The sequence below is a fragment of the Myxocyprinus asiaticus genome, chromosome 6 (genome assembly GCF_019703515.2).
Source record: "Myxocyprinus asiaticus isolate MX2 ecotype Aquarium Trade chromosome 6, UBuf_Myxa_2, whole genome shotgun sequence".
Lineage (NCBI taxonomy): Eukaryota > Metazoa > Chordata > Actinopteri > Cypriniformes > Catostomidae > Myxocyprinus > Myxocyprinus asiaticus.
In genome coordinates, this window is record NC_059349.1 from 53,726,376 (window position 1) to 53,738,651 (window position 12,276).

Below are 12,276 nucleotides of genomic sequence, written 5' to 3' on the forward strand. Positions count from 1 at the left end.
TTTATGCCAAAGGTCCTGGACATCTTGTCCGGATACATGGCATCATGGACTCTATCAAATACCAACAGATAAAAAAATCTAAACCTGACTGCCTCAGCCAGAAAGCTTAAAATGAGCCCTGGTTGGATCTTCCAGCAAGACAGTGATCACAACAAAAAAATCAACACAAAAATGGTTCACTGTCCACAAAATCAAGGTTCTGCCATGGCCATGCAAGTCTCCTGACCTGAACCCCATAGAAAATCTGTGGGGTGAACTGAAGAGGAGAGTCCACCATGTGGACCTCTGAATTTGAAGGATCTGGAGAGATTCTGTATGGAAGAATGGTCTCAGATCCCTTGCCATGTGTTCTCAATCTCATTAGGCATTATAGGAGAAGACTCAGACCTGTTATCTTGGCAAAGAAAGGTTGCACAAAGTATTGAATAAAAGGGTGCCAATAATTGTGCACACATATATTTGACAAAAATATTTGTTTTTTGATAAAACTTGTGTTGTGTTTGCAATTGTTTGATATCCATTAGAGGATATTTTTTGGAATATTTTGAATGAAAGATCAAACGGATAAACAATAAAGACATATTTTTCACAGCCTTCTTTGCTCATATTAACCAAGGGTGCCAATATTTTTAGCCACCACTGTATTTGCTGAGAAAGCCCCTAAAATAACAATAATTAAATATATAATTATTAAATAATTATAAATAATTATATTTAAATAACTACAAATAATACTAGATTGAAAAGTTTGTAGACAAACTTTATGATGGCTTGAAAAAGCCTTGCCTGAAAGTTAAAATTTTTTTTAAAAAAAGCTTGGAGTTTTACAGACAACAGATAGAGAGACAGATAGACAGACAGACAATAGATAGATGATAGACAGACAGACAGACAATAGATAGATAGATAGATAAGCATTGCTAACATGTTACTAGGCATTGTTAGAATGTTTTATCATGTAGCTAGGCATTGCTAGCATGTTTTTAGCATGTTGCTAGGTATTGATAACATGTTGCTAGCATGTTGCCATGTGTTGCTAGCTCATTTCTAGCATGTTTTAGCATGTAACTATGCATTTTTAGCATGTTTTAGCATGTAGCTAGGTGTTGCTAACATGTTTAGCATGAAACAAGGTATTGTAAGCATGTTTCTAGTCATTGTTAGCATGATTTAGCATGTAGCTAGGTATTACTAGCATGTTGCTACCATGTTTAAGCATGTAGCTAGGCATTGCTAACATGTTGATAACATGATTTAACGTGTAGCTAGGCATTGCTAACATGTTGCTAGCATGTTTTAGCATGTAGCTGGGCAATGCTAGCATGTTGCTAGCATGTTTACCATAATGCAAGGTGTTGCTAGCATGTTGCTAGTCATTGTTAGCATGTTTTAGCATGTAGCTAGGCATTGCTAGCATTTTGCTAGCATGTTTACCATGAAGCAAGGCATTGCTAACATGTTGCTAGCATGTTTTAGCATGTAGCTAGGCATTACTAGCATGTTGCTAGCATGTTTAAACATGTAGCGAAGCATTGCTAGCATTCTGCTAGCATGTTTAGCATTTAGCTAGGCATTGCTAACATGTTGCTAACATGTTTAGCATGAAGCTTAGTAAAAAAAGAGTTATAGAGTGGTGGACAGATAGAAAAGAAAGTGACAGATAGATAGATAGATAGATAGATAGATAGATAGCAGCTTAAAGCATTTTAAAGTCTATGTACACCTGCGTCAGACAGACGCTTTTGTAGCGTTTCACTTTTTGGGTTCGTCGCATCATAAACATACCATTTTTAGGTCGCTGTGTCAAGTTAAACGTAGTTTAATTCTTAGAAAAACACATCTTGAGATCCCTGCTTTCAGGTTTGCACTCCATCAAGCTGTTTGTACAAAAGAACGTGTTCTCATCTTGTGCTGTCTGCTGTCAGTAAGTGCGGTTTGTTCTCTGTATGAGCTGCACGTTGCCTATACAGCTGGAGTTTCACTTACTGCCCCCTGGAGAAAACAAGTGGTACTACAAGCTTGAATTGTTTAGGAATCTTCCTTATTACGGTCCGGGTACATGATTAATTGCTTACATTTTTTAACGTGTTATTATTTCTATAATTAATCACACTGAATTAATGCGTTAAATCGACAGCCCTAATTTTAATACTTTACACACAGTCATTGACACATGCATGTTGGCTACCTGCATGTTGGTTACACCACATGACTGATTTGGTGGAAAAATAATAATATTTAAAATCAAAATTGTTTCACTGCTTTTTTTAAATACATAATAATAATAATAATAATAATAATAATAAATTATTCCCAACTACTACTTATTCCAAAATTATAATTTTTTTCAAGAATTTCAGCTTTTTATTAATTATTATTATTATTATTAGGATTCCTCCGGTAGGAGGAAACCTATTGTTATTGGTGGTTTTATTATCATTAGGATTACTCCGGTAGGAGGAAACCTATTGTTATTGGCAGTTTTATTATTATTATTATTATTATTATTATACTTGCGCCCCAATATCTCAAAAAGTCACCAGTCAAAAATTTTCTAATTTGGCATATTGATACTACAGGCCACTGGGAACCCCCACACCAAGAATGGCCCACATTCGCCCTTAGGGGGCGCTACGGGCCATGCCCAAATGTCCCATTTTCAAAGTGATGGCATTTCCACCCTATTTGTCCAATTCTTCTGAAACTTGGTGGACATGCCTCATTTCTCATGGGGAACAAAAAAGCCTCAAGCACCCATAAGGTCCATCATGATGGATTTTCCTGTACAGTGAAAATTTGGGAAAACCTACAAAAATCTTCTTCTCTTGAACCATAGGTCCAATTGACTTGAAATTTGGTACCCATGTGTAGAATTGATGTCTTTCAATTTATAACTTAGCAAAAATGAACACAATACAAAATGGCTGAAAGGGGCGTATTTATGTAAATGTCCACATTGCCTCAATATATATATATGTCAATAAATCAAATGTCATTTTGACTGATGGTTTTTCAAACCTAACAAGCTTCAAGATGACATCACTCTGAAGTACCGTACAAAATTTCACCTCGATATGTCAAAAGATGACTGAATTACAGCTGTTTGAACTTGGGCCAAATCTGACAATGCTAGCCACTGGTTCTTTTTTATACAGAAACTGAAAGCAGAACTACTCAGCAATGTGAATAGCTAACATGGCTAAGATGTTGTGTTGGTAAGTGAAGGGTCAGAGGTTCAAATCTAGCCATAGCCATCATTTTTTTTGTTGTTGTTTAGGATTCAGACAGAAAGACATGTTTTTTAGGATTCCTCCATTGGGAGGGTTTAACCCCAACCCTCTACTGATCAATTTCTAAATTATGTTCCATTTGAGGAGGAATCCACACTGCTGCTTGCAGCTATATTTATTATTATTATTTGTATGGTCCCCAGATGGTTAAACTATTTAAAAATGTCAGACTTTAAGTCCCAGATAAAAAAATTATAAAAAAATTCAAAATGAATTGATAACATTTTCATCATAGTAGAGGTGTATTCAAGTAATTGTTTGAGTGAATTGCAAATTTAATTTAGATTCGTCCCTCCATTTGTAAAACAAACAAAAATGCTGTTTAATGTGGTTACATTGAAAGTTTATGGGGCAAGTGTACCGGAGGGTTTAAAAGAAAAAATGTGAATCTTGTCATTTTGTTAAAGCACCCATGTTGACATTTTTGACACAAAAATGTGTGTTATTTGAGCTGTAAAGTCATTTTAAAGTGGTTTGTATGTGTGAGGAACAGCAGCTGGAGCAGTTTCTGGTGCCCCCCTAGGGTAAGATTGGGCCCAGTAGGTGCACTATGCAGACTGCGTAATATGTGAATAGGGAGCGGAAGTACCAGTCAATAAATGCTTTTTGAGTTATTAATAATAAAAAGTGTATATTCTTTCTTATATGCTGAGAACTTTCCTGACCCATGATTTACAAAAAATACAATTATTTTTATTTCTTCGATAATTTATCTTCTTTATGTTTTTTATGTATACATCTGTGTTGGTTTATATGTATTTTTATGTTCTTTTATTTATTTTAATGATTTTTTTTGTACTTCTTGTCTTTATGACTCAGTGATTGTATTCATACATTGTTAGATCTGTGTAATTTTGTACATCTTACTGAACATTTAACCTTTTGTTTTTCAATAAAAATATCCACTGCTTTAGCACAATGTGTGGACTTTTCAGACAGTCCCTTACATACTGTATGAAAAACTTCCAACTTATATCAATGTTAAATTAATGTTCTGGAACAATTTCGCCGTGACGTCATCTGACCAGCTTTACGGGACAAATCGCGTCCCGTATTGATCTGATACAGCACGCATCATTTCATATTTAAATACGGGTCGATCCTGTATTTTACAGGACGGGTGGCAACCCTACCTGGAGGTCTAATACATTCTCATGAGCAAAGTGTGGATGCGGAAAACCGTTAGTTTATCGGGAGAAATTGTAAATAGGGAGTATAGCGGGAGTAGGAGTGGAAAAACGGGAGAAACCCGGTAAAATCAGGAATTTTGGCTGGTATGCTCTGAGTGGATTTTTCTTTGTATTGTGAACAGTACTGTCACGAAACGTCTCTTTCTGGTATCCTTGCACATATCGTGCGAAACTCTTTTAGTGTTATTTAAGTGCATTTTAATGTTAGTGTATATTGGTGTAATTTTACTAACTTGCCCCATAGACTTCCATTGTAAGCGCATTACGCTAAAGATGATTTTTTTTTTGTTCTGACCATCTGGGGGATATTTTCTATGGTAATCGACAGCATGCCACAGGTGCATTTCAAAGCATATTCGTTAGTTTTGAGAAGTGACATCTTTGTTCCTAGAACACATTCAAATCAACAGCTGGAAGAGCTTCATTCGTAGCAGTAACATTAATATGATTATCATAAAATGTCACCATTAAAATTTGGACCATGTTGCTCATGGCCTGGAACTATAAAAAATTAAAGTGTCTATATATCCAGAAAAAAACAACAACTCGCTTTTGGCGCCCCTCTGTGGACATTTCACCCTGAAAAGGGAGCGTTTATATACGCCCAACAACACCTACCACTTTGGCCACTGGGGGCAGTGTTTCGAATTTCGGTAAACAGAGATTGATTTTAACTAAAGAAAAGTGAAACTTCTGTTTCCGATTTCACTGTGAGATCAGTCTGAACATTTATTCTTTTGTGTTCCACAGAAAAATAAACTCATACTGGTTTTAAAAATGCTTCAGGACCAGACATGCGCCGTACCGTTACAATTCCTTTACTTTTGTTTACGTCTTTGAAAAGGTCTGTAAGCTTAACTTGCATTGAACCTGGAACATTCCTTTAAACTCCTTATAATTGTGTCCATTTGATTAATGCTTATGACCTAAATTATTGCAATAAATATTATTGCTGTAATATGCTATAGTAAAAAAAGTATCAATAATTTGTCACATGCTCGTCGTCTGACCTGACGGTCTGATCTTTGAGCCAGCCGAGCGCACAGCTGTTCATGCCTGAGTGAAATGCTGCCCACAGCTGCCCTGGAGTGGCGATTTCAGCCGAATTCTGCTCGCAAGCATGAATGGCATCCGCAAAGGAGAGTGAATATCGGTCCGCTGCTGTACGGTAGTGAAACACCACACCTGAAAACAAACAAACACATTAACAGTGAATTCATCAGTGGTAAAACAACCTAACTAGAAATATAGATTTATAAAATTTGCCTTAATATTAGTTAAAAAAAAAAAAAAAAAAAAAAATATATATATATATATATATATATATATATATATATATATATTTTTTTTAAAGCAGGCAGAGACATATAGATTTTATAATATAGGCTATAATCTTGATTATCGGCCAAAAAAATAAATAAATAAATAAATAAATAATATTTATCAACTCTATAGGAAATTTTAATTTCTCATTTTTATGCCACTCATCTTCACTTCACATGTATGGAACACATACAGGATTCATAAATAACTTATTTCCAATAACATATCAGCGGTTTAAGCTAATTTACCTCATTAAACTCCACCTGTTTTGCTAATGACATCGTTTGCCAAAAGATTTCTCACCCTCAGGTGATCAGTCACACTGCTCTAATTAAAGAGTTATGACCAATTAACCAGTTAATGAGAGTTTTATAACAAAGTAGAGCTCAAGTTAGACAGAAAAAAGGGAAAATCCACAAATGAAAATGATATTTACATAATAAATCACTGTACAAAGCTCATTTCAGGTAAAATGTGAAACTGAAATTAAAACTGACCTTCTGGGTCACAGTACGCGGTCACTCATGAATTTCGCTGGAGTTTTGAGCAAACATCACTGATCGCTGAACCTTTGAGTCTTCTGTATTTAGCATTAATTAAACCTTTTTATAACCCTCATATGGTATTAAAAATGGCACCTTCCTTTGGTATTCGTGGTCATTTTTGACTGGAAGGTTTAGATGTGTAACCCTTTTTTTTTTTATTATTATTATTTATTTATTTTTATGATGATAATGTTACCATTTCTTCTTCCCTGAAGTAAGAAAAATAAAATTATACACTTCTTTTGGGATTTTATGCTATTTTGATCTTAATTACATGTACATTTCTAAATTGTACCATTAATTTGCATATACAAAAAAGCAATTAAAAAACTTCTATAAGTTGAAACATGAAGAAAATATGAGAATGTGACATAAATTGGAGGCATCTGGTGAACAAAATATAAATAACATGAGTTGAACACCATGTCATGCCAGTAACAGCCAGTAGATGACTGTAGACACATACTGTGTAGTCTGATGACTTGTTGTAACCTAATTTTATATTTTATCACAAGATATGCATTTTGATATATATTTAGACATGATCAAACTATTATTTGTCAAAGTTTAGCATTTTAAAATTGATTTGAAGTGTCAGTTTTTGCAGTTAATGTCATTATGATTGCAATCAAACCTGACCATGGTGTTACAAAGAGAAGACACAGAATAAGCATTTTTCTACCAATAATTTGTTTAAAACATAAAAATTTAATAAATCAAAGTAAATGCATAATAACGTAAAGAAAATGAACATCAAGACACAGAAATAAACTGCAAAATTCTGAAAATTCAATTCGAGTATAAAACAGAAGAATCAGAGTAAACATTTTGCAATTTCAATCTTTCTATAGTAAAAAATTATTTTGCAAACGTGTGTGTGTGTTCTGCACTGTGAATGTGTTATCGTCTCAACCCTACATTTCTGAGTGTGTGTTTAGCATTATGACTGATTTATTGTATTTTTTTGACAAATGTAAAAAAAGGCTCTGTGTTAGTCTCACCAGTTCATTTTGTGTGTGTGTAAGTGTGTTTGTGTGTAAGTGGGTGTGTATGTTTTGCACTGAGGATGTTTTAGAGTCTCACCCTGTAATTTCTGTCAGGTTTTTTTTTTCTGCATTGTGGCTGATTTTTTGATTGTATTTGACAGATTTAAAAAACTGCTCCGTTTTTGGTCTTTCCCATTCCATTTCAATAGTCTGTCAATTTTGACCGTGAATACCAAAGGTGTCGCTTTATTTTTTTACAAACACTTAGACTTATCGAATCAAGTCCTTTTTTAAACATTTTTAGGTTCAGATGGAAAATGGAGGAAAAGTCTTGTACTGCTCAGATAAAGGAAACCATTTTTATTAAATTTGGATATTTTATTTCAGTCAAAAATGACAGAATACCATAGGAGGTTAACGCTGTATTTGTTTGAAGGCCAAATTCAGTGATACCATGGTGAAATGGACGTAAGTGTACATTCTAGTCCTCCTGGGAAGTTCGTACTTACGAGGTCAGAAATTGTAAATACGATGTGATTTTAGTCTGAAAGAACCGGCTCATTTTGCAATTTTATATTTCATTCTGTCTTTTTCACAAACTAGCGTAGGCAGAAAGCTTTTTTGAAGAGAATAAAGAGCAAAGCCACGCATTTGGTATGTAATTTATGCTTTATTGGTCCATTTTATTATTCTAGTGCGGCCACATATAATTATGGGAAATGTAGTTTTGTTGCAAACGCTTGTCACTGCAAAAACCAGCAAAATGACTCTTCTAGCAAGTTTTATCTTTATCCTTAACTAACAGTACAAAAAATGCATGCAAACTAAACTGCACGGTCAAAAACTACAAGTAAAACTGAATTATTACCAGGGTCGAGAGGTTACTTTTAAAAAGTATTCCGCTACAGATTACAGAATGGATCACTCTATAATTTAGGGTACATTCAATGTCCATTGATGATAACTATACATTTTCTAACCATTTTCTTCAGAAATATCCCATTTTATCCATTAAGGGAAAGCATGTTATAATATCACACAAATATTTTGTGCACCCCAATGTTTCCTTTTGCTTGAAATTGCCATGATGTTAGTTAATTGACAGTTTCGGTTTAATGGACATAGTCCGTTTTTGAAGTGAGTGGGTCCGTTTTGAATAAAAAGTGTTCAAGTCAATATTATCTATATTTTTTTTTATTTCTAAATTCTAAACACTTCAGAAAAATAGTATTTTTTGGATTGTGTTTGACATTTTAATAAAGAAAATATCTTATTTTACTCATGTCCTCAAAAGTTCTGTCAACAGTGTTACTAAACAAACACCCCTTTGCCACTAAAAAATGGTGTATCCCAAAACCATGTGACCAGCATCATGTGATCATTTTCCTCTGTGGGGGACATTTTGAACACATAATGGCATTTTAACTACAATAGAAGATTGTCAAAGAGTATATTTATTGACCGTTAACTATGTTGGGTACATTGTTATGGTTTGCAATATTTTTATGATTTTAACTAAAATATATATTAAAAATTGAGGTTAACCTGATCAAGAAAATGACATGTGGTTGGCCAAGCAAGACCTGCCATTGAAATTATGAGTAAAATGGAGGGATTGTCAACTATGTTACCGGTCAGCTAAAGCTACCCTAGGGCTAACTCTTGGGTAACATAGTTGACATGACCCTACTGTGTCCACTGATGATAATAAATTATTTTTCATAGATCAGTTTTTTTTTTTTTCATAATTTAAGCCTGTATGTGTCAGAGGACACTGAGCGTGTGTGTGCCCTTAAGCATGTGTGTGCGTGCATGCATTTGAATCATGATAAATGGGGAGTAAGGGACATTTAATTGATTTTACAAAGTTAACTAGATATGTATAACTAGATATAATTAACCATATAATTTGAAAGTTAAACAGAGATCTTCTTATGTAAGTTGTTTCATTGTATTTTGTAAAAAAAATAAATCAATAAAAAAAAAGCAGGGTATTGCTTTTTCAACTATGTTACTTTCACTGTCAACTATGTTACAGCTGATTAAAAAAAAACAAAACAAAAAAAAAAAACATTTCAAATAACAAGAATGCTGCTTCTGATATCCTTCAATGTATATTTCACATCCACAAAGGTTAGAGTTTTGCATAACATCTCTTAAAACTACCAAAATAATATTTAAGGCAGATTTATGATTTAAAAAAACAATTTCCTGCCACTAGTGACCGTGCTGAAAATATCACATGAATATCTGCAAAAACATACAATTCTTAAAATTATTTGAGAAGAATGATGCACAAAAGAACCCTTAATTATGTGTGTTACTTTAAGTGTGCCATTTAATCAGTGTCTGTAATGGCATGCAGTTTGTCTGTAACATAGTTGACAAACTCACTAGGGAAAACATAATTTCCCTTATAATATCATAAAGGTGTTTAATGCTTAAGCTTTGCAACTAGCACATCTATTATTATTAAACCAATAGTTGTTTTATTGTGAAAGCACTTCCCTTACAAAAAATCTAAACTATTTTCACATGCAAATGAGCTTGTGATTCGCCGCAAATGATTGCCAGAAATTTGTAGCTCTTTGCCAGTAGTGGTGAACCTCCGGCAAACTTTTGGCAACAATGGACAATTTGCCACAAGTTTGCCGCAAAGCTCATTTGCATGTGAAAATGATCTGTGGCGAATTTGCAGTGAGTTTGCAGTCGGTTTTTAAAAGGGTTTGTTTTTGTACTTTTTTGTTGACATGAAATATACCTCCAATTATAGTTATGAGCCATGCTGTAAAATGTATTTTGTAACAAGAGAAAGTTCATCAATGACGTCATATCCACCTTTTCACTCACAACAGTGTGAAAGCGCTCGTATGAATAAAACAAAATCAAAGAAAGTGTTTCAACACTGTTCATGAGGAAGAGTAAATAATGACCGAACTTTCATTTTGGGGAGAACTAAACCATAGACACCTAACAGACGATTTCAACACCTGTGTGAATCTCACCTGTGATATCCAGGTTGACTGTATCCTGCTCATAATTGTCTCCCAGGGCGACTTGACATCGGAAAGTCCCGGAATCATTGGAGCGGAGCTGCGAGAGCGCCAGTGATGCGTTCAGCTGGTTGGCGGAGTAACCCGGCAAACTGACCCGTCCCGCGTATGCCTGGTGTACCCTAACCACCCCGTCCCGGGCGGACAAGACCATCCTCTCCTGGTCTCCTGAGCGACGGGTCCAGTGGATGTAAGGGACGTGACCCGGGGAGAGGCCGGGCGACAGGGTGAACACACACGGGAGGAGGGCGGAGCCCGCTAACGGGTGTCGCAAAGACGGGTGGGTCACTCTTCGGACGGTCACAAGAGTCTCTGCTTGAGTCAGCCCTAAAAGAGTTGAGGGAGAGAGAGGGAATTAAAAACTGCTCAAATACAACAGAATTATATTTGACGCTGAAGAGTGTTTTTCAATGTTAAAGATCAAAATGAGAGTTTTGTGGCTTTTAGTCCACGTGTTAGCTATGAGGTCATATAGGGATGGGAATCGTAAGGAATTTTATGTTTCTGATTCCTCTTAACAATTCCGGTTCCTTAATGGTTCCATTAACTAATCATATCAACAGCCATCCAGTTATTACTATGAATCCTTGGCTCATTTCAAGTCGAACATGTTTTTAACATAATCAAGTCGAACATAATTTTTTGATTTACTAAAAAGAACGGGCTGAATAAAAGTCATTCGTTTAGTAGCACTGTATGTTTTGTGATGTAGATTCAAAAGAACCAGTTCAGGAAAGTAATTTGTTCAGCATTTAGACTTCACTGAAGCGTCCTTCATTGATGCATCCTTGATCAAGCCCTTATAATAAATCTCAGACTGTCTGACAAATTCAATAGCAAAACGGATTGCTGCGAACTGTAGGCCAATGATTTACCTTCTTCACAGACTGTGATGACACATTTCCGCCTTATTTAGCAGCGTAAATATAGCACACTTTTTTATGTGATCATTTTTTTTAAATATTGAGTGTAAGTTTATAACATTATGCTTTGTGTTATATTACCCTGGAATTAGTTTTCAAAACTGAATTACCACAGCTGTGAGGGGGTTTCTATTACAGCTGCTGAGAGAGTGACAGTAAATTTGGCATTTTCTCTCATCTGACTGTCTTAATCCACCACTCTCTATTTTATTCTTCTGGAAAGTCATTCAAATGTAATAGTGGATTTTTTTCGTTTGCTGTTGGAGCAAATGGGTAAGTGAAAATAACATTTGCTGTGATCTCCCATTCACTCCCATTCATCACTGCAATCGTTTACTTCCACATTCCAGAACCCTGAGTGTGAAAAATGTCTATTGGCTTATGTTCAATAATATGCAAATAAACAATACATTGGATTCTAAAGCCACTTTTTGTATTGTCTTATCAATGCTTAACTCCACAATAATGTAATGCATTTTAATTAAATGAATATAATTTTTTTTATAATTAATTTATATATATATATATATATATATATATATATATATATATATATATATATATATATATACACTATATTGCCAAAAGTATTCGCTCACCCATCCAAATAATTGAATTCAGGTGTTCCAATCTCTTCCATGGCCACAGGTGTATAAAATGAAGCACCTAGGCATGCAGACTGCTTCTACAAACATTTGTGAAAGAATGGGCCGCTCTCAGGAGCTCAGTGAATTCCAGCGTGGTACTGTGATAGGATGCCACCTGTGCAACAAGTCCAGTCGTGAAATTTCCTCGCTACTAAATATTCCACAGTCAACTGTCAGTGCTATTATAACAAAGCGTAAGCGATTGGGAATGACAGCAACTCAGCCATGAAGTGGTAGGCCACGTAAAATGACAGAGCGGGGTCAGCAGATGCTGAGGCGCATAGTGCGCAGAGGTCGCCAACTTTCTGCAGAGTCAATC

General features: G+C 35.0%; 1 protein-coding gene across 2 annotated transcripts in view; it reads right to left on the bottom strand.

The window, feature by feature from the left end:
* Nucleotides 1–12,276, bottom strand: part of LOC127443014 (neurocan core protein-like) — a 116,946-nt gene that overhangs the window by 47,610 nt on the left and 57,060 nt on the right. For both annotated transcript variants that reach the window (XM_051701485.1, XM_051701484.1), the window contains exons 3-4: nucleotides 10,340–10,714; nucleotides 5,491–5,665 (exon numbers count right to left, since the gene is read on the bottom strand). In XM_051701485.1, coding sequence (XP_051557445.1) covers nucleotides 5,491–5,665; nucleotides 10,340–10,714 — 550 coding nt within the window. The remainder of the gene's footprint in view (nucleotides 1–5,490; nucleotides 5,666–10,339; nucleotides 10,715–12,276) is intronic.